Consider the following 23,654-nt stretch of genomic DNA (forward strand, 5'->3'; position numbering starts at 1 on the left):
AGGGGAGGGGAGAAGAAGCTACATTTGTTTAGATGGAAAATAAAGGAGAGAAAAAGCAGATCAAAAACTGTTATGATAAATTCTGTGAGGGAGGGGATATAACCAACTCCTGTTTCCAGGGCACAGGCCATCACTGCTGTCTGGCTGGAGATGCTGCCTGCAGTGGGAATAAACTGGGGAGAACACAAGCATTCTGCTCAGAGGCCGGTGGGAACAGCAAGGGAACTCCAGAAGCAGCAGCACGTGAAAGGGGCCAACAAGGTCTGGAGCAGGGACAGATGGACAGGAGTGTCCTGCCACCCAGAAGGTGACAGGCTGAGCCAGCAGGAATGGGTAGGGAAAAGCTTAGAGCACAAAAGGGAGACTGATATGGATTTACATGGCTGCAAACTGGAGAGGGAACACACTTGGATCTACACAAACATGAGCAGGACTGCTCCTGAGAAGAGAAAGCAAGGTTCAAGGAGAGGCAGGGTAGTAGGGTTGGGTAATAGAACAAAAATCCAAGATTTAAAAAATATACTTTTAATTTCAGAAAATATGCAAAAGCAGCTTTAAAAAGTGCCTTTTTTAAAAAGTCCTGCCCAGTGACAGGAGAGGACTCCCAAGTGCCCCCAAACTGCTGAGAAATTCCCTGAGCTTTTTTTAATCCCTTCCTAGAGAAGGGATTAAAAGATTTTGTAAATTCTAAAGCCTTGGATTTTCCCATTCCAACATACATAGGAGTTTTACATACAAGTTTTCCTGCTGTTACTTTTTCTTAACACTTTGTAGCTATCATAAGACAACAAAAAGAATAGGATCCAACATGAAAATATCTCACTCTCAAATACAGCAGATCAGAGCAAAGCTCAAACAGAACCAGAGAGAAACATCAGTGGCAAACTAAATTATTTTTTTAAAGCACTGAAAAAGCCTTACATGGTTACAATACTTATAACTTCACGTGTATGCTGATGCACTCTTTAAAAAAAGAAAAATTAAAAAAAAAAATCAAAAACTACTGCAGGACTTTGATAGGGCCAGCCATTGTCACAGCCTGTCAGGGCAGCTGGTCACTGCATTCCCAGGTCATTCCAGCCCAGTGTCCAGTGAAAGGAGCACTCCAGCAATTAGTAACGAGGGCAATCACTTTGGAATGAAACCTGAGGGCCTTTGCTCTGGACACCCTGGGAAGTTGTTCCCTAAACAACTCCTGTACCACAGACCGGCCCTGCTGCACCAGGACCTGCTTTCCCTCACACTCTGGACTCTCTGGACATGCTGTCCCTCACACACTGGAGGAACAGTCTTTTCTAGTTGTTTTGGTATTCCCTGCATAAGTTTCAGTACGTTTTGCAGCTGTATTGTGTAAATAAAAACATTGAACCAATCGTATATGGCAGATCCCCCCTCTGCATGACAAAACACAAGAAACACGGCTTTTTCCATCAGTCCTGGACTACTTCTCAAACAACAGCCCTCAGAAAAGCTGAATTTTTCACATCACCCTCAGTGCAGAGAGCACTCAGGTTCGGAGACAGAAATGTTGGAAACACACGGCAACGTTGGCATCCCTCAGTTCCACCCCCCCGAGTGTCACACAAACAGAGAAGACCTTTGGGCCAGCTCTGTGCTGACCTGTGGGAGCAGTGAGATTGACTCTGAGTTCAGCTGCTTGGCAGGGACTGACAAATACCAGTCACAATGTGTACAAGCCTTGGGGACAACTGGGATGAAAGCAGCAGGCTGTCAAATGCATTCACGGTGCATTAACTTGACATAATGCTGCTGAGAAAGTAAAAGTGAATATTCCAAAGGATGCACCTCATGCTCAAAGAGTGGCTTTCTGCCGGAATAAGCCCAAAGTTATTTTCTCCACTCCAAGGATGTGTTTTTCCAGATACATTTTGAATAGTCCCCACCTACACATAAATACAACACAGATTCACACTCAAAACTTTTGCACTGCACCCACAGACATGTGTGTGTAAAGGTACAGGAACCAAGGCTGTAACCATATGTCTAATCATTCACTTTATGGTACAAAGGCTTGTGGGGGCTATTTTGAAAACTTAAATAAGTCAGTTCATATCGTTTTAGAGAAATCAATAATCTAAAGAGTAACATTTGAACAGAAAAATCCAAGATATTTAACTTCTCATCTTTATCAGGACACATGATTATACATGAGGCAAACACCATGACGGAGACCAGGCTCTGAGGTGGGTAATTCATGGAGAGTGAGACAAGCCAGGATGCTGAGAAAACAGAAAACCGGACAAACATGCTAATGCTGCTTTTTGTTTTTCTACACATTCCACCTGCTTTGAAGGAGTTCCCATCACCAGGGCTCATGTGGAGTCATGCAAATTGAGCTAAAGGAGAGCTGCAGATGCAGGGGGTGTGTTAGGGGTTAGGAGGAGGCCAAATGCAAACAGATCTTTGCCTTTAGGATTAGTAACATCAATACAATCATCAGCAAGCTCATGTTACTTCTCATCATATCAACTCTTGGTTAAAACGGTCCCAATTCAAAAACTGGCCCTTTTCTGAAATAGCACAATTCCTCTGTGACACAGCAGAGCTTACAATTGTCCTGGATTGTCTGGGACAGTCCCACCAGTGGCCAGGGGGTCCCGAGGAGTGGGAGCGCCGCGCTGGGAGCTCCCACCCCGCGAGACTGGTCCTGCAGCCCCTCTCGAGGGCACCCCGCTCCTGCACCACGGGCACGGCAAGGGGTGCCAGCCAAAGAGGCAGAGAGAGAGAGAAGGGGGGAGCAGAGGAGGGAAGACATAGAAAGGGAGAAGAAAAACAACAAGGTCGGGGAGAGGAGAGAGAAACAACAATCGATTAATGATCTTAACCAAACGCACCAATACAACTGCAAGACATTTTAGAACTGTCCCTCAGCCTCAAGTCTCCTGCCATTTTGCCATCCTAAAGCTGTAGCTGCTGATGGAGACAGGAAATGTTGGATTCCCAAAAATACCAGGCCATGATTTGATTCAAATCCTGCAAGTAAAATCTATCATGTAACTTCTACACTCCTCCAAGATACTTGCAGAATCATGATTATTTTAATTACGTTCAAGTTAGACAGGAAAAATAAATTTCATCAAGGGCTCTCCTTTTCTAAGGGAAAACCTTATTATTACTCCTGAGTTTGTATAAATCATTGTACAGTTCAGCTCCCAACCCTACACTTGCAATCTTCTCAGGAGTCCCATCACAGTTCCCAAGACCAAACTCCTCCTGAATCAAACAATGATTTGTTCTTTCTAGAGAAATAAGTTACCCGGAGTTTTTCAGATTCACCACTTTCTATTAGAGAAACACAGAGTCCTGCAAGCTTATTCCAGCAAACAGAAAGATTAAACAGATGGACCTGTCTCAGAGGTGCCACATGGCACCTTTGAAGCGTGTTTGATTATGTAAGCTGGAAAATAACTTCAGCAACAGTTTACCCTCTAAGCATTACTATTAAAAGAAAAAACCCCAGTGAGCTCCAAGCCTTTGCCCCCAAGGAGCAGCTCAGAGCAGCAGCCCCAGCTATTCCTACTTCTTGCTTAAACCCAAAGCTTGCTTTTTCTATTTTTTTTTTCCTTTCCTTAATTTAAACTTGCTTAATTCCGAGTTTCTTCTCACTACACCTTCACAATTTTTCCTTTCTCAGACTCACAAAGAAAACACAGCACAGGGGACACTTCCAAGATCCTCATTGCATGTTGCAGTGAAGGGAGCCAGCAGTTTTCCAGGCCTTGGGATTAACTCACGGTTTCTGTCCTAAGGGGCCTGCCAGCTTGTCCCATAGTTTTCAGCATGTGCACAGTAAGTTACAGTAAGTTACCAACACCAGAGTATTCCGTGCACAAAAGCCATTAAGTGCACAGTCACTGGGTCTTCAGACAGACATATGGCAATCACAAAGGGAAAAATTTGGAATACTTCCTCCAGAAAATCTTCCTCCTCAAAAGCCTAACAAGTTTCCCCACGTGCCTGCCTGAAAGAGAATGCGACACATCCTCTGGGTTCCCCTCTTCAAACCTGGAGGGACCGGGAGAGCTACTTCAGCTGTGCCTTGGCAGAAAATTTAAAGCTTTGGGAGCTGCCTCCAAGATTCCTTGTTGCCACTTCGCTCAGCCCTGTGCACAGAGATTTCAAGACTCCACAGCCTCAAGACCTGCTGACTTGGGCCTTGATTTCCCTGAACATTTAGGATTTCTCTGAACATCAACAGCTGAGTACTTGCAGACTTTCCATTTCACCTGGCTTGATCGACTGTCACTTCGGACCCTTGGAGGTGCAAAGAAAAGCCAGCCCAAGGATTCCAGAACTCTGTCATGGGCAGACAAACCCTTTTCCAGCTGCTCTGTTCTTTTGTGTTCTCAGAAGAGATGGAATCTGGCACAGGTATGAAGCTTCCCTCACACTTAATACGTCTTGTCAGAGAAGACAGCTTTAGCCTGAGGCACTCACAACTGGCAGTGCCAAGATTCTGCAGGAATTGTGCACACATTGTACCACTGTGACCAGGAATCGCAGTCTTGCAGTAGCCAACACATCAATCCCATCTTACTGCACCCAAAACACAGCACCTTTCACAGCTTAAGGCCCTATCCAAGCAAAACACCCTCAGAAAGCACAGTTTTGCTGGCACTTCACCATAAAGTTGCTGCTTCTGATTATCTCCCTATAAAGTCTCACTATTTATATTTATCCCCTGAAGAAAGGGAAGTCAATTTATCTTTGCCTAATGACTGACATATGAAAATTATGGGGTTTGTTGTCAGATTTATCAAAACAGCAAATTCCAAATACCAAAGGTGTGATTGTACTGAAGCAGCTGTGATTTAAAAAGAATATAAAAATGTGCACAAAAGCTGTGACCCTCAAGCAGAAAAGATGGCAAGGACAGCGATAAGGGTTTATTTTTAACCTAGTTTAGAATGAAGCACAAAACTGTTGATGACACAGAGACAGCAAGAAGAACAAAGATAGGGAAAATTTTAAGACCTTGCTTTTTACTCTCCTCAGTCCAGAACTTGGGGATATAAAACAGGATAGGTTATTCCCTTGGAATGCTATTTTAATGTGCAGCCATTGTGAAGGGACTATTCTGGAAGTCAGGGGCAACCTCACTGCAGAGGAGGTGCCCCCCCATTTCACCAGCCACCAGCAGAGTGGGAGGTGTGGAAACACTGGAGCAACTTCCAGCTTCCACAGGGCTTTGTGGTGCTGCATAAACACGGCCTGCTCTCCCTGAGAGGGGCTGAGGATGAGGACAGGCTCCAGAGCCTGTGGCACCACACAGCACAGCCATGGATGCAGAGAAGGGAGGTTTCCCAGGGACCTGAAGGGTGATTTTCACTCCTGGACTGGAAATGGTGCTGAAAAGCTGCACAAGACACTGATGCTCTTGCTCAAATTGTTGGTAATTCATGAGCACAAGACATTTTAAAGACCAGCTTAATCTGTCAATTAAACTCATTCGACAGTTGCTTTTGCATCATCAAAGCAGAATAAAACAGCTGGAGGGTACAAGGGTTTCTGGTGTGAAGCATCTGGGCATTGTGTGCCACTGGCACTTATTATTCCTATAACAATTTAGCAATTCACCCAAAATAAAATAATAATTTTCCTTTTTTAAACTCAACTTGCAAACATTTATGTTTACCAGATGATACATGATGCCTTTTTATAGAAAAATGGAGGAACAAATTCTTTATTTGAGGAAAAGAGATATTCTTAAAAGAAAGGGAAAAGCAAAGGTTATTGTCCAACATTTTATTGTAAAAAACACCGATCCTCCTCCTGCATGGTATCGTTAAGACATTGTGATAAAAAAATGGGTGCAACATTTTTCTTATAGTTCATATCCCACATTTCACACCCAATTCTCCTATTTTGCACATTTACTGAGCAAAATTATTAATTACTTTCTGTCCAAGAGGTTCAGCACTGCATTCCTTGAGAGCTTTAAAGACAGAAACTTATTTTTCCAAGGCTTGCATAACATCAGGAAGTATTATTAACTGCATTTTGTTTCTTGCAATAACAGAACAACTTAGCTGAAATCCTTTCTGTGGGCTAACCCACAGCAGCCCTTTGTGCCAGTGCCCAGTGTGGGGGCAAGAGCAAGGAAAGTCCTGACAGAAGAATGATCACTTCTAAGAAAATACTCCAGCAAAAGAGAACGGATTCACAGCTGAGTCACCAGCTGGATTCACAGGTAAGGATTTACTGCTCCAGATTTTGAGGGGGAATATACTTTACCAGTTACAGATGCTCCTGTTCTGTCCCATCAGATTTTACCACCCCCTCCTTTAGGTCTGTGTTTCACTGGACTCATCCTCTGTTCTTTGCTCTTACCTCTTTTCTTTGCTGCCCTTTCCAACACTGTTCCCCTTCCAGCTAATTTTTTTTAGAGTATTTCAGACTAAGGCCAGCATGTGCCCTGAGAAATTCCAGCTTTAACGGTGACAACCCAACACAGTTACATGTGACTGAAAACCTTCCAATAAAAGGACCACCCAAAGCCTTAACCACAAAATATTTACAAGCTTACCACTATCACAAGTGCTCTGCTGCAGACATACACTAGTTAGGAGAGAATATAAATGCTCATGTGAACTGCAGAAAAGAACGCAACACTCCCAGATGCATTAGATACACGTGTTTTTCTCCACGGTATTATCATTTTGTACCCTGTGAACACCATTTTAAATGTCTGGTGAATTTCAAAATCCCTGTCTTACTTCTAAGGACTAATTTTAGTTGCATGAAAAGAGATGCAAAAGGGCGCAGCATACACTTGAAAGCAAAAGCCTTTGTGGGACATACCTCTCTTCCACTGACACTTCCTTCTGCTGCTGGTGGGGTTTTGTGCCTTCCATTTCTCGAATGCTCACTGCATAGATCTTAGTGGTGTAGTCAATTGCTTTTTCTCTTGCAACATCACTGTCATAACCTTAGAAAAATAAAACATAGAATAAAACAAACTATCCTTGTTTCATAGCAGGAAAGTAGAGAACAAGAAGATCTGCACCAATAAAAGGAAGGAAACAAATCCTACCAAGCTCTCCTTACACTGAAATTTAGTACAGCAAAGCTTCAAGTTAAATGCCTGTGTGAATCTCTGATTCAGGCAAGGAAGACTGAAACAAATCCTCTTTACCTCCATCTTCTTCTGCATCAGTGTCTGACTCTTCACTGTCCACCAGCTTGCTCTCCTGGATGCCCAGGAACTCCCTGGTCCAGATCATGAGCGCGGTGTCGGCACCGCCGACAGTGAGCAGCACGGAGTCATTGTGCAGCCACTGCACGTTGGTCACCTGGGCACTGTGCCCCACGTACTTCTTGAACTTGGCATGTTGGCCCTGCAGCACAGAGAATCCCCCAGCTGGCAGCCTGACACCCCAGGAACAGCGTCTTCCTTACTTTTCTTTCCAATTACTGAAATAAATACACTTCTTACCTTCACTGGGTAGGAAAAGAGCTTCACAAACCCAAAATCGTCTCCCGTGGCCAGGAGGGTTCTGTCCTTTGTGAGACTGGCTGCATTGACAACGGTGACATCGCTGTGCATGGGCCAGATTCCCTCACAGGTGGGACCAAGCACACATGTCCAGGTGTCCCATTCAATCTTCTCTATCTGCAAGCAAAATTCCCCCAAAAGAAGGCTTCGTACTTCAAACATACCAAATACACACTAGTGTCATATGCATAGTTTCCTATGTTTGATATTAATTTTTATTTTCATTTTTTTAGTTCTTAAGAAACTGTGCTCGTTCCAGCTTGTTAACACAAACTGTGTATCTTCATCCAAAGGCTTAACACTTTGAACAGTCCTGTGTTCCCAAGGCAGAGCACGATTTGAATACAAATCTCCCTAAAGATTTTCTGAGGCGCTAAACATCGGCAGTTTTGTAGCAGAAGTACAGGCCACAAATAATCAAGCTGATGAAAAGCCAGGTCCTGCTGTTTGAAGGTGGTTTATAGCCTGTATGTGACTGGTTACACAGAAAACAGGTGACTTTGGGAAAGGGGATTATGGCAAATGGCTGCTAATAAAGAAACAATAATAAATTTAGAGATACAAGCAGAAAGCTGCACATTCTGCCATTTACAAATGCTAGGAAAGACACTGTGGAATGATTAAATAATTCTAATTCTAACCACTGCAAATATAGCATTATAAAAGGAAAAAAATACACCATTTGAAGACAATTCTTAAAGATAACTTTCATAGTAAAAATAATCCAGTAAACATAATTCATACCTCAGCAATTCTTATAATATGCCTTTTCCCCCTCGGTGCTTCAAAAAATAGTTGTTCTTTGGCACCAGAATTGACTTGCAATAACTTTCCTGGACACAAAAGGGGAGTTCATTATGAATCTTATTAATTATTATGACTATTAAAGACTTTCTTTTGATTGAGTGAAAAGATTTCTGGGGGTAAATTAAGAAATTATTCTCCAGAAAGTTACTCATAGCAAAAGAACACAGATGCTTAGAATCACTTGTAAGGGTCCTATCCTCTGGTTCAATGAATAAGTAATATTTTAAATACCATCCAATATCCTTAAGAAGTTGCTGTCTCGCAGCATATCAGTTTCTGCTGACAGGGAATATTTTGCTTGTGTTTCATCATCACACTAATGGAAGTCAAAAATAAATCCATGTGCTACTGATTTTCCTAACAATTTTACAAGGCAGCTTTGCCAAAAGTGGAACATTTGCCAGCTCCTATCCCTTCTGCACTGCCCCTCTGGCAGAGTCGGCTCCACTCCAAGCTCTCCTGGGATGGGAAGTTTGCTGTGCCCATGGAGGTGCTGTGGTGCTGCTGCCAGTGGGTCACACCATATTTTGGCACTGGCACACAGCAGGGACACGGCTCAGGCACACAGGTGGCCCCACACAGAATCACATCCACTCTGGGAAGGCTCACTGGCATGAGCTCATTACAGATCCTGCTGGACTTAATTAGCTGTGACAATCAGGCTCTAGCTTCTTGCAGGGGTTGCCATGCAGAGCTCAGCAAGGAAAGGAAATTGGATACCAACAAATGTAATTGCACTGGATCCATACAGTGCTCCATGGGGAAAAAGCATTTGCATCAGTGGCTGATCTCAATAACTGGAGAGGAACAGTTTCCTGATATTCCATTTTATGGGTATTTCCAGTCTGTATCTCTGGCCAACACTTTACCTCTGGAGTCCCAGTCGATGTGGGTGATGTAGCTGGAGGCACCTTTGCAAATGCCGACTCTTTTGCTGGTAAGGACATTGTAAATATCTACAAAGTTATCGTGGGAAGCCACAGCCAGGTACTTTCCTGATTCTGTAAGGAGGAGACACTGAGGTTATTAAAGGGCACAGCTTCTAACTAATATTGGTGTGATTTTCACCACCGTAGTGAATTCACCAGTCAGGGGTGGGCCTGCTGTAGCACAGCACACAGCTACATGGAACTGTAAAGTATTCGAGGCAGTAGAACACACACAAAGCCAGCCTTCCTGCACAACATTCAACCTTGTCTAGACAAGAGAAACGAACTCCAAGATAAACACTCCCACCTTAACATCTGGTTGTACCTCGTGAAAACTTTATATCTGAGATCATCTCCTTCCTGTGATGAAAAGAGACCATGTCCTCCACAGTGTCAGCATTCACCACCAGAAAACTGCCGTCGTTCAACCCGACTGCCAGGGCTTTCCCGTCGGGAGAAAAGGCACAGCAGCGCCCGCCTATGGAGGAACGTGGGAATGAGTCTCTCAAGGTTTAAAAACTGCGGCTGAGAAAACCAACGATGAACTGCAACTGAAAGGTTTTTACATCAAGTCTATCGTTTTAAAATAGACTTGCTATTTATTAAAACCTATATGTTACAGAGGGCCATGATCAATGCTTTGCTACATGGGAATGTTCCCTCTGTACAGGGTGCTCTGGAGTTGACAATGCTGATCTGATCCCTCTTGAAACAGGTTTATGAGAAAATATCACCTTCCAGCTACATTCTAAACACCCCAGTGACAGAAATAAAACAAATCCTAAAACATGTACAGAAAGGAGATCCAGATGGAAGATTCAAAGACTCATTAAGGGCAGTGTAATTCTGCCTCAGCATTATTCCCAACCATACTCTTCCCTACAGCTATCCTCATCCCTCCCCAAATTCACCTCTCCAAAACATTTAACTCTGTTTTACCCCAGCCAGTTAAGGGCTCCTGTGCTCCTGATCTGTCACTGAAAATGAACAATGTAAAATTTCCTGAAGGATATCAATAAGCTAATAAAATATGAGAAGGCAACACTTCAACATAGCTCATCTAATTTTATACAGAGGAGAGGGCAGGAAAAGTGTTCATTTTAGAGAAGTTGGTTTAACAGGTAAAGCTCATATTGGCACCGAAGGCTGATAGTGCTCAACACGCAGGAAATTGTACACTTGTCTTTATAAGGAAAATCTTTTAGGTCAGCAACAAACATACTGGCCTTAAGTATACCCAGGAAGGAAAGTGATTCTGAGGTCAATTCATTCCCCTTGAAACTGGGGGAAGTTCATTTTATTATTATTCATTACAATAGATTACAGTCCTTTTTCTTCCTTCCCTTTGCCCTGACTTGACACATGCCAAAGATAATTTATTTCCTGTGCTCCCAATTTCTTAATGACTGTGTCCTTTGCCTCCCCAATTAATGCCCGTGATGTGCACTGAAAGCAAAGAGGGAGCTGTTAGAGGAACAGAGGGATCCACGGCTGCCCCAGGGCCTGGCCAGAGCAGAATTACCTTTTTTGAGCTTCCTCACTGCCAGCATGCGGTGCTGCGACGAGAGCTCCCAGATCCGCAGCGTTTTGTCGTCGCTCACGGTGGCGCACACAGGCAGGAGAGGATGAGCTGCCAAGCCCCACACTTCTCCTTCCATATGGCCCTGGAGGAGAGCATTCCACACAAGAGAAAATAATGCATTTGGGGCCGTGTAACGTGTTCTAACCTTGCCCTGCCTCATTTCACAAGTCCTAGGCAATAAACCCTTCACCATCTCCTCCCTCCAAAGCTTTCCACATTCAAAAGACCTGAACATCGTCTGTCTCCCCTGACAGCTGTCTAAAATACTCTTCCGTAGTCCCCTCCACTGCTACTGGCTGTAATTCCTGTTCTTCCAATACTCTCTTTTCCAAGCTTGAGATGAATAGGGAACAGTTACACCCCAAACAGGACCTTATCCAGACATCCTAATATTGGCTAATCCTCAAAGTTTATGTCCTTTTTTAGATCCTTGTTTGCACAACATACACTACTTCGTTTTATTCTTGCCTCAGAATCTCAGTTTTCGAACTTGTTAATCACTCTTCCTGCTTTTTTCCAGCTTTCCTTCAGCTTGCATACAGTTTGCTGGCACTGCATATCAAGGTTAAATAATTGCTTACTACTCTCAATCTGCATTAGTGAATGAGTTCAGTATTTTATAAAACACAACCTCACACATCTTGGTTAGTAAGGCAGTCATGCAGGCAAGACAAATTTGAAGGATTACTTCACGTGACCAAAATTTACTGAAAAAAGAATACCAGAGAACCAGCATTTTAAAAAAATACAGGAAATAGTTTGCTATGGAAGATCCACACAGTACCTGAACAAGCAGAGTCATAGGCCCACTTTTATCAATTTCAAGTATTTCTCCATTTTTAGTTCCTACCAGGATGTGCCCATGTCCCAGGCTGATGGCTCGGATGGAGGGGTTGTCTTCTAAAAGTAAACCTGAAGAACACAAGATACTAATTTTTTTTTTTTTTTTACATTTCATATCATTTGCAGTTTATATATAATTCAAATCTGTTTAAAATCACGAACATGAGATACAATTGCCTGATCAAACTTCCAGATAATTCATGGATTCCTTACTGTTGAGGGAGGGGAGTTTGTCTGTACTAGTGGCAACATAAAGACGGCTATTTTATTGCTTTAACAATGACAGGGTCTAAGGGGCTCAGGAGTTCCAGCACCTTGGACTAATTCTGTAATTACAAGTGAATATCCCTTCCCAGACTTCCACACTCAGGTCTGGGGAATTTATAACAGGTCTTTCCAAATCACAGGGCCCTTGCTCTCAACACAGGGAATGTGGCCAGCCAAGGAAACTGGATTGACTTTGGAACTGCCAAACTCAAGGCTGGGGACATTTCTCCTTAAAATCATTTCACCAATGAAAACAAAGCTCAACATCATGAAATAGAGAAGGGAATAGCAGAACGAACAATAAATGACAAGGAGTACAAGAAATACATCTTACATGGATCAAACCAGAAAATCCCAGCACAGAGTAAGTGGTGTGTTGCTGTTCCCTTTGCGTTCTGGTAAGATTTGACACCCAGCACTACCCTTTTACTACCATTGTACCGCCCTCCATGCACACAGTCCTTATTAAAACACACTGAAAAACAATACCTTTAGAACTAGCAGAGAGTGCTGCTCTTTTAATAGCATATGTCTTCAGACATCTCTCAAACATATCATCCCAAAGGGCCACAATTCCATCTTTTCCACCCGTTACAAAGCCCTGCACAATCACAGCAGGAAAACACACACAGATGTCAGCACTCATAGGGGGAGATTCAAAAGGATATGTCCAAAGACACAGTAAAGTCTCCCCTGCACTTTATTCATGTGTCGAACTAAAAACACTGGAGCCTGTACCTATGAGGGAAAAATTCAAGTGGACAAGATTTAGAGCTGCTTTTCTAAGGTTATAAAGATTTACAACCATATGGAGCACACAGTGTAGTAAACAGGAATGCCGGACCAGGACATTTGCCTGCATGTAGAAATGAGCTTTGGAAAAACGTGTTTTGCCCTTAGAAGAGGCAATAACAGCTTCTCAAGTTATTCCAAATTCAATTGACTTAACAGATGCTTCAACCCGAGTTCTAATAATGCATCAGGGACCAATTCTCTCATTAATTCCCTGGGTAGATTATCTGGGCCAAGTGAATGCAAAAGAGCATAAATAACTAACCAACAAAAATCTAAGTGAAGAGGATATTCAGTGCCAAGATCAAATAGAAAAATTGATGGGAAAGCTGGGAACAATCAATTAGGGCCAGAAAGGATTGAGCCACAGGGATCTTAATTGACCTTGATATATAAAAATGTTAATAGCTAACATTCTTCTCATCCTTTACTTCTACAGTTGAAAGCATAACCTCAAAAGGGATATTCCATTATCAACATTACCTTCAAACTGCCAAGGGCAAAACTTTGTCCTCAGCTCATTAACGTGATGCAAATAATGTATTTTGCCATAATTTCTTTTATAGATGTATTGATGCAACCGAAGGAGAATTCTTTTGATATCTGGAATAGTTAACCCGAAACCCAAAACCTTTGGATATCTAAAGTCTTGACTAAGAGACAGTGATAATACTATTAAAAGATTATGTTTCATATTTTGGAAACTGCTAATGCACAATAATTTTTGGGATCGGGTTGAAGAGGCAATGAATGTTACCTGTTACTCTTCTGCAATTTACACAAACATGAAAATGACACTCCTGAGCAGAGTGAGAAATAAGTTCTCCATTTTTAGAGGGCAGAAAGCTGTTGGTCAGGTACCAGCACATGGAACAGGGTGTTTACAAATCCAGGTCTATCAAATAACAGAACTCGTTCCTATTGTCTTTGTGATTTTAATCACAAACCTCTCTAAAATCCATTACTGTAACAAAAATCAACATGAAGGAAGGTGGTAAATACCTTGTCCAGTGCATGCATGGCAAACAGAGGTCCATCATGGGCCTTCACTGTCCTCAGCAGCAGGGTCTCCTTCCAGATGTAGATGTCCCCAGTGGCAGCCCCAGAGAACACCAGCTCTTCCATGCGCCCGTACGAGACGCTCATCATCGTCTCCAGCTTCCCTGCACTCCCAAACGTGCCCCGTTTGGAGGTGAAGCCTCCACCTGCAACACCAGCACAAGGCTTTTTCTACGTGGGATTGTAGCCACAGTGCTGTAAAGGACAAATGTTTGACCCCAAGATCTCCTGTGGCTGCCTACGGTGCAGAAGATAATGGAAATCCAGAATTCACTGCACTATCAAAGGAAGTGAACCCAGCAAGGACAGCTCTGAAGCAGCTCAGATTTTCAGACTGTCTTTCCAAGCAAGTGATAAATTCAGTGAGGAATTGTGCAGAAAGAACTATTGCAATGGCTGGCAGAATATTTTTTGCCCACAACAGCTTCTGCCATGCTGCTTCTCTGTAGCGGTGACCACAACTAGAGGATTGGTTTAGTTGTCCCCTGGCACCCTGAGCATTGGGCAGCAGTTTGGCAGAATAAATGGCAGGGTTTGCTCCTCCTCTGCTTGTCAGAGAACCGAATCACCACAGCCTTGCTTTGGTTCAGAAAGCAGAAGCAGCCATAAGGCCCAAGAACCACTGCTTAGAGACAAAAATACACAATTACAAAATATCACCTGCAGTGGTGGCCTTGTGTCAAGGCACTGTGGGCTTCACAGCCGACACCACACTGAGTCCTCACTCTGCTGAGCAAATCTGAATTCAAAATACACCACTTTCATTACAAAGAGGCTATTCTTGGAGTAAGATGCTGCTTAATGCACATTCCCATCATGGAATCTGGCAAACAGCAGTGCAAGTCTATTTAATCACTGCAAAAATAACTTAAAGATTAAAATAAAAAGCAGAAAAAATGTTTTTTAATCTGAGAGCACCTGAACCACTCAAACACTTCAAGTATGGTACGAAGTGTAGGAAACTCTTAAAGTTACCTAATTTTGAATAGTCTTGAGTACTTGTGTCATGTGTACACAACTAAAAAGTCATGAAGAGCAAGAAATCCAGTCCTGAATAAAAAATATCCTCAAACAGAACCTGATTTTCTGGGAACCAAGGGTGCTTACTCAGGAGAACTCCTTAATAGTATGACTAGAGTTTAAACACAATTAGCTGGAAATTCTTTCCGAGGAGGAAGGAATATTGTGACATTTGCTTTATTCAGAGGTGGGTTTTCACTCCTTCAATATTTTGGTTACTGGAAAATTGCTTAACAAATAAAACAAATTCTTAAACTGAGAACATGATGTTCCTCTTTTAAAAATATTCACAAATTCTCAAGTAAATTAAAGATAAAATATTCAATACAGTACCTGTTTGCTGCCAAAATTTGATATGCTTCATCCCAACTGTGACTAGTCTGTCCACATGATGTGGATTACACTTCACTACAAATATTTTATCTTTATGGCCCCTGCAATAAAGGTAGAAATTTTAAAAGCTTGGCAAGAAATGACTTAACATTTCAAACTAATTGAATCATTGATATAAATCATTTCCCTGTCTAACAAAAATTAGAGAGCCATATTTCTAATCTGCAAGGGTTTAGTCCTGGGAGTTTGCCCCATGGAGCTGGCAGAAGAAATTTGAGCATACACCACGTGGGGAGCACAGAAATGTGGGAATAAAAGTTCTCTCCCACTGAATTTCAGTTCATTTAAGTCGTAACAAAGAAGCAGACAATAAAGGTCAAGGCAATTAAGAGAAGACATAAAGGTCAATGTAAGTATTTAAATGGATGAGACCTTAATAAATATTAAATGATACTCTAACAGGAAAAATGAGGAAGTGTTTAATCTATGTGCTTCAAGATGGAAAATAAAATCACAAATTCTAAAATTATAGTGTAGGAAGCAGTGTGCTCAGCAGCACATGCACGTCCAGGTTTAGTTCTTGGGTAATAATTAAAGTTATCCTTGTTGATGTATTTATGGGAATTTACAAGCTTGGGTTTTATCATAGCAAAAAATATTCCCAGGTGTAAAGCATTAATTACATCCATGTCAGTGTTTTATAAAGCCCCCAGAGCAGGAACCATGAGCTTTTCAATATGCATCTGCAGGTTTTGTGCTAGGATTAAGTCACTTTTTCCTGACAGGCTCAGCAGACCTGGAAAATCATGTGGTTCTGGAACCCTTCTCAGGCTCAGGATTTCCTTTTGGTGGATCAGCCTGGATGCAAACCCGTCCTGACCACTTTTGACATCTGCAGCACATCATCCTGCAGTGCAGAGGTGTTTGATTCCAATTTACTCAACAAGGATTTTAATGAGACCAGACAGGAGGCTGGAGAGCCAGGACAGGGAAACAAGCTGTATAATTTAGCTCTGAAATAATTAAAGCAAGTAAATAAGTGCGTTCTGATGTTGCAACAAAAACCTGAGAAGTCATGCTGAGATAAAGCAGCCTAGAAAAATTAAGCAAAAAAAACCATTCACAAAAACGACATCTCACTGCAGAATAAACATAGTGGGTGTCTGTATATGGTGAATGGACACCTCATTTTTCAGGTTTATATGGGTCCACGTGATTGCAAGGAAATGTTCTTTTATTCTCGTGTGAAAGGCCACATGAGGGCTTTTGTCTCTCTCTCTCTCTGTCCTCCTGTGCTCACCAGAACAGGGGACTTGCCTTTAGGTGCTGCTAAAATCTAAACAACAGATTAAACTGCAGCATTTCAGAAGATTAATTTTTTCTGCTCTCTGTGAGGACCCTGCATATTTTCAAGATAACAGATTAGCAATAATAGATCCACTACGTGCATGCAGCATTACATGGTGAAAAGAATCCGAGTGCTCCATGTTTTATCTATCCTGTGAGCACCAGCAGCCAGGTAGTGACACAGCTCATCGTTATCTTGTTTTTAAAAGCTTAAAGGTCAGCATGGGAATATATAAAGTATTTCTTTGCTTGCAAGTCAAGCACAATCTGTCTGGGGACAGCAGAACCAGGACTGCAAAGCCCAGGAAAATGTCACGTGTTACAACACACACAGGGCTGTTGCTACGCAAAGCCTCCAGCACAGATTTTAACAGGATTTGAAACCTCACTGCCTAATAAACTGCATGTCTGAGATGGAACTGTGTAGCTAACAGATTGTGGTACACACACACGGAGTAAAACACTGATTTCTTCAGTAATGGTACACTGCTAACAGAGAGTGCTGCCACCAGAAATTCTCATTTCTTCTGCAACATGTCACCATGGAGCCATTAAAGTAAATTAACCTTTCACCGGCACTTTTTCCTACTGAGCAATGCTACATTACATGGTTGCAGAATATGGAATTCTCTCCTTGCCCTTCTGGTACATGCATCCACACTCACAGGAGTTCTGCTCAATCCCAGTGACCAGGAGCACATTTACTTTGTCCAAGGCTGAGACAGAAACCAGGTTCTCAAATAGTTTGATTCTCCTACACTGAACAACTATTATTACAATCAATACTTGAGTATAAAGTAGCAAACATGTAACTTTAATCCAATTCTCTTCCCAGCACTGGTCCCTTCATGCAAAGGACTCTTCACTGTCAGGTTATTGGCTGAGCTGTCAGCTGGCAACTGAAAAAGCAAATAGCTCAGAAAAAGCAGGCTCAGAAGAAAGGCAGGATCAGCAGTGCTTGAAATATATATATAGATAGATAGATAGATTACAGGGAACTCTTTTCTTTTTAGAAAGTGATGGAACCCAGCACGCCATTGAATGCATAAAGGAGGCGACACCTCTGATGACTTCTGCCCTGAGCCAGGACATGACACTGGAAGAAAAAACTTCGCTTGAAAAGTCCAAAACAAGCTACAATGCCCACGGGGCTCTCCCAACAGAAAGGCTGAGGAACTCCTGACAGAAATAGTTCACAGGGTTTCCAAACACTGGGCTCTGCATCCCCAGGTTTTTAATCTGGGTATATTGCTCTGAAACACCATCCTGTTTTCAAGAGGGGAGTTCTGCTTTACTTCCTTGTTCATAGGAAAAATGTGGATGATGCTATTCAGGAAAATGTAATCAGAGGGGACATTTTAAACTGTGGGTATTCTTACCTGGTTGTTGCCAGCTTTTCTCCCTTTTTCCAGTCCCAGAACACAATGGCATGATTATCATCCAGCCCAACAGATGCCAAACATTTCCCATCAGCTGTACAGAAGCAATACTGAGCATTAAAGGTGCTAAAGCTTTAGCTGAAAATGTAACAGGCAATGAACACAACAATTACAGTGCAAACTGAATTTCTAATGATGCATTATAAATGAAACAAAAAAAAACCCCCAAACTAATAGTTTGAGAGATTGGAGTTCAGATCTTTCCCAAAGGCAGACACAAAACATTCCTATGTGTAAGTACAAGGAAAATAGGGACGATCAAACAAGGCAATGAAAGTCAACTTCATAAAGCCCAAGCACTCTAAATTCACATTGCATTTTATTTGAAATATTTCTGATCAGATGATGCTTCTTTTCTTTTGCTTGAAATGGTACAGAGAATTATTTGTGTATGAAACATTCATAGGCAGGGTGACGAAACTATAAATATGATATAAAATTTTAAGGCCAAAAATAACTGCTGGCTATCTTCTCTTTCACTGCAGGAAAGACACAGCAGTACTGATAATGAGAGGAAGGAAAGCCAGAACAGAATATCATCCATAATTCAACAGTGCCCAGGCACTGCTGCCACATGCATGAAATAATGATAAACACAACCATCTCTAACAAACTTACTGAGACAAACTTCTGTCCTGAAATTCTAAAAAGTTTATAAAACTAAGCCATAATTATTGCAGTTTCTGATAAGACAATTGACCCTTATACGGTGCAGGAGGAGCTGATCACCTGCTTGGTTTTTTTTAAGTGAAGGAAAGTTAAAGCTGGAAGAGCAGAGCTGGGCAGAGACTGAACAGGAGCACTACTGATGTGGGAATGTGCTTCTTGTAGAAGTGAATGATGTGAAGGACTTGGGGCTTGGGCATATTTGACTTGAAGAAGAAAAGGAGAGTAACTGCTATAAATTATTCCATCAGAACTACTCCAGAGTTCACAGAGCTGAGTAAGCTCTCGCAGACTTCAATGACTGAGTTCTGTTAGAAGCAAGTCAAGAAGGAGTAGGGGAATTTCAGAACAAGGAAGAGAATTCATGGCTGAATGAAATAGGACCAGATGGAAGAAGCAGAACTAGGCAGGAAGGAATGAAGTTAAAATACAGGACAGGAAACCAAAACTGAGTTTATTTAAAAAACCCCAAACAACACCACAATTTAAGCTTTATTCACTTGAAAGAGGAGGTTTTATGCACTAATATGGACTATACCCTCCAAACAATATCCCAAGGTGTCACAGATGTTAAATTAGCCACCAGAGGGCACAACCAAACATTGCAGGAATAAAATGGAATCACAGTGTCATGAGAAGGGTCGTAGCAGAGGGATCCAGCTTTCATAAATGCGCAGCAACAGATGTTTTAGAGAGGGAGTAAGGGCAGAGAGAAATGGGGGAATAGAATCAGCTGCTGCATCAACTACAGCCAGAAAAATTTGGGAGTTTTGGGTTTCTTTCTTTAAGCTCCAAATAGAGTGACCTGACCCTAATTCTGAAATCTCTGTTTTTAAGACAATGCAAACCCCCTACATAGGGCAGCCTCTGACCCTGCATGGACGTGCACATTTGCTCAGCTCTCTGTCCCTGTCTGTGCCAAGAATCCCAACCAAAGCCAGTTAGGAATGCAGTGTGTGCATTATTCTTGGGATCAGGTCCTAAAGCAACACTGTAATGTTGAGGGGTTGCTACTTTTTAAAAGACATTCAGTATTCTTTTACAGATTTATGCCCACAGAATATTTGGCCAGCTTATTCTTTACAGGTACATGGGTTCCAACACCCAGAATATTCCTATTTGGACAGGAATTTACTTGGTGTTAAAAATGCAAACCACAAACTATTTTCAAATATAGGAACATTTGTTCAACTAAGGATTAACAAGAAGTTTTTTGACATCTATGAACACAATGTCAGTTAAATCATCCTTATCCATTTTCCCTCCTTCTGGCACTTTATCTTGAAGAGAGTGAGCTTACACACCACAGTGGGTCAGCAATTTCATATTTGAATTCCAGCTCTTGGATGAACACCAGGGCTCCTGTCCTGATAAGGGAACATGACTGAGTTCCACAGATTTATCTAGTCTTTCATATAGTCTTGTCTTATAAATGTGATCTACATCCTAATGAATTCTTACCACATTTCTGGAGAGCATAATATGAAATAAGTTACGTTTAATTGAAAAAAAAAAATTCAGATCAAATAGAGGATAGTTCAGATAATTTTTTTTTTTTTAAACAGAAGAAGGGAGAATGAATTTTCAAGCCCTTTTATAAAGATGTAGAAGTATTTAAGTCCCCCCCATATGGATGATATTCTTCAGTGCTGCACACAGGAATTATCTCTTAAAAACTGAGACAGCTTAGGGAAGCCAGCTTGGAAAGACAAGTGGGAAACACAGCAGACAACTGTTTGTCATATTTACTACTTCTGTAAACTCACTGAAAAATGTGGCAATTGTTAGCAAATGTGAAGCACTGGATGAGCCCAGAGGTGACATTTCCAATTCATTTATATGCTTTGAGTCACCATCCTGCCTGCTTTAAAATTCTCACACCACCATGTAGACAGTGACCAGAATTCCAGCTGCACACTTGGAATTATCTATCAGACACCACCAAAATCAATCATTGACTGAGTGACCAAAGGCCCATGACTGACTTTACTACACACACTATTTTTATCCCAACAGTCAGCAGCCTTCCATGTAAAACTGGTACTAGCTGTAATCTTACACCTCTTTGAATTAAAATTTCATCACAAGGACTGCCTTTTAATTAATCATTTAGATAAACATAGGCTGTGGCTGACCTGAAAAATCCAGTGCACACACTCCTCTCTGGTGCTGGCCTTTGAGCAATGACAAACATTTCAGGGTCTGGGTGTCCCAAACATGGATAGCAGCATCTCTTCCAACCTGAATCAGAAGGTTAATTGGGATCTCTGCCCACAGAAGTTCGAAGCACACCAATAACAGTAATTAGCAGCATCATGTCTTTAAAACACTACAGAGGTAACTACTTTGTCATGTTTTTATCTTTTTCAAGATTTATTTTCTTTTTATCTTTTTCAAGATTTATTTTCTCTTTCAGAGAAGTATCAGTGGATAGTCTCTAAAACGATCACTGTTCAGCAGAATATTCATGGTATCATTTATCCTGATGTCTGAATGTGTATGTACACACCAAAGACATCATACTCAGTACCAAATATCAGAAAGAGCCCAACAGCTTTTATCTGAGCAAGGCTGTTGAAAGCTCCTACAGTACAAAAATACTGCAACTGAGTAATGGAAGTCCATAACTTTCTAGAAAGTAGATAAAATACAGCTCCTGCATTTCACAGCAGGGGTTCAAAGCGAATGTAAGATTTTTGAAGGCCACAGCACAAGACTGGCAGTGTTTATGCTATATAGGAACGGTTTCATCATCACCTCCAACAGTTTTGGCAGGAAAATAGGAAACAACACTCAGCTTGCCTGGATTTAGGAGGAAACACTACATTTAAGTGTAAATTAAATTTACATTACTTAAATTACATTTAAGAGTAAAGGAAAATTGAAGAGAACGGCGTTTTCCCTAATTTTCATAGGTAAATATTATTGCTATCCCTTTGAACTCCCCACCTGCCCAGTAGCCACATAGTCCTTGACAGGGTGGATGCTGAGGCTGAGGATGTCGTCGTCGTGGCCGAGGTAGAGCCGCTGTGAGTGCTGCTGCCGGTTGTAGACGACGGCCACGGCGGCGATGTGATAAACCACCTCTCCTGCCTGCGTGTAGAACAGGTTGTTCCTGCAGTCATAGCCCCTGTACCTGCAGCAAACACCAAACACCTCGTGGCTGCCCCAGAACTGCTCAGGAAATCTGTGTTACACATCATTTGGGCATTAGAGGAAAGGAGTCCTGTGGTGACAGCTTGAGCACAGAAGTATCAGAGACTGCTCCCACCAAGAGCAGGAATTCAGGAATCTTCTCAAGGGTTACTTTGCACTCAATTCCTAAATCAGCACTGATTTCACAAAAAGGCTGAATCATTTACATAAAACTGTGTCCAGGTAGGCTTCACAGGGAATTGGATTGGAGCATAACTCTACCAGGCATTTTAACAAATCACAACTGTCACAAGCAATTAACAGAGAATCTTTGCTTCAGGAAACATCAGGGGTAGTGAGCAACAAGTACAAAATGTAATTTCATAGAATTCAACACTGGTGTATTATTTATCAGTGCTATAAGCTTCCCTTGTTCCTTAACAAAGAGAATCATGGAATGATCTGGGCTGGAAGGGACCTTATGGATCATCCAGTTCCACCCCCTGCAACAGGCAGAGACATCTTCCACTAGACCTGGTTGCTCAGAGCTCCATCCAGCCTGAAATACAACTGAAAATAGAAAAGCTACATCTGATGTTCTAAGAATTACCACAGTAATAATGACAAACAAATCAGTTGTGGGTAAGCACCAAAAACTCCTTTGCCTATGCTCTGATATGAATTGTTAGAACAGCCCAGCAACATTAATCAATCAGAAAAAGCAAATCTTATCTGATATTACTCTACCCATGTATAAACTGCAACTTCAAGCTGTCCTCGGGCGCTCGCTCTCTCTTAAGGAAGGGCACAGAATGGTTTTTCTCTTTACTTTGCTGTTTCAGCTGAGGTAGGTCTTCTTTGTAAACCTACAGAAGAAGTGCTAAAGTTAACTGCATGTCTCTGGTTTTCTAAGTACTTGTATATGTGAGTGAAAGTGACTTTAAGCATGAAATTTAATACATGCTAATGTGATGTTCAGTGGTTCCAATGCGGAGTCAGGCACTGTTGTTCCCAGCCTTTAGATGATAATAAATGTTTTCTGGAGAATGAATTCCCTGACCTGAGTGGCCCAGAACAGCAATCTGGAATAGCAGCAGCAGGGTCTGTTTTTTCTAGAAGATTCCAGTGTCGCTTAGTGAAAAGGAATGTAAATGTTGACTGGAAGTTTCTAGGTGTTGTGCTTCAGTGTTCATGCTCGAAGCTGAGCATGAAGAGCTGATTCTGCCTAGGGATTATGGTGACATACACAGGAATCAAAACCACTTCAGTAATCTGCCAACATGTCCAGCATCCCAAAGTACAACTACAGCTCTATAAATACACAAAATACTTTCCATTTAAACATTTCAGGCATGTTAAAACTGTGGAGCTACTAAAGGTGTTTGAAGCATCCTCAGAGCTGTGGCCCCAAACAAAATCCATTACTATGCTGAAATGTAGCTTTAGCATTTGTTTTCTGTGCCTACATCTCTTGGACAAATGGACAATGAAATTGCCACTCCCACAGAAGTCTACCTGACTTCCAAGATGCAACACTGGATTTTTCGAAGAAAGGAAAAGAAAGAAACAAACTCAGTGAAACAGAATACTGGGGCATCATGGTCCGATGCATCTCAAAATGTAGAATCTTCTCTGCTGCTTCAGACATAACATTAAAAAGAAAAAAAAAAAAAAGAACCCCAATCCTCAAAATAAGGTTAATGGTTTTATTTCCCTGTGCCTTTGTCAATTATTTCCTTTAACAAAATGCCAAGTGCAGCTCTTGCTTGGGGCTGTCTCACACTTCCTATATGAGATGCTATTTAAAGTTGCTTCTGGTTTTCCATGCATTAACCTGCCTGGAATACTGCTGTTTAACTGCCTACAACGATATTGTCACTTGTAATTTTTAAACCCAGACGTCCTTTTTGACACACAGG

The 23,654-nt window shown here is 41.8% G+C and overlaps 1 protein-coding gene across 8 annotated transcripts in view; it reads right to left on the reverse strand.

Annotated features, from left to right (window-relative positions):
- The window catches only part of EML6 (EMAP like 6), a 90,969-nt gene that overhangs the window by 17,412 nt on the left and 49,903 nt on the right, over positions 1-23,654 (reverse strand). For all 8 annotated transcript variants that reach the window (XM_042021050.1, XM_042021051.1, XM_042021056.1 and 5 more), the window contains 15 exons: positions 22,483-22,601; positions 21,550-21,736; positions 20,736-20,841; positions 17,875-17,968; positions 15,149-15,249; positions 13,739-13,941; positions 12,434-12,545; positions 11,619-11,746; positions 10,775-10,916; positions 9,578-9,730; positions 9,193-9,324; positions 8,261-8,349; positions 7,457-7,633; positions 7,157-7,358; positions 6,823-6,949 (listed from right to left, as the gene is read on the reverse strand). In XM_042021050.1, the coding sequence (XP_041876984.1) occupies positions 6,823-6,949; positions 7,157-7,358; positions 7,457-7,633; positions 8,261-8,349; positions 9,193-9,324; positions 9,578-9,730; positions 10,775-10,916; positions 11,619-11,746; positions 12,434-12,545; positions 13,739-13,941; positions 15,149-15,249; positions 17,875-17,968; positions 20,736-20,841; positions 21,550-21,736; positions 22,483-22,601 (2,072 nt within the window). The remainder of the gene's footprint in view (positions 1-6,822; positions 6,950-7,156; positions 7,359-7,456; positions 7,634-8,260; positions 8,350-9,192; positions 9,325-9,577; positions 9,731-10,774; positions 10,917-11,618; positions 11,747-12,433; positions 12,546-13,738; positions 13,942-15,148; positions 15,250-17,874; positions 17,969-20,735; positions 20,842-21,549; positions 21,737-22,482; positions 22,602-23,654) is intronic.

Source organism: Corvus kubaryi, unplaced genomic scaffold, assembly GCF_017639235.1.
Source record: "Corvus kubaryi isolate FWS band 111438036 unplaced genomic scaffold, C.kubaryi_AGA036_p1.0 37103, whole genome shotgun sequence".
Classification (NCBI taxonomy): domain Eukaryota; kingdom Metazoa; phylum Chordata; class Aves; order Passeriformes; family Corvidae; genus Corvus; species Corvus kubaryi.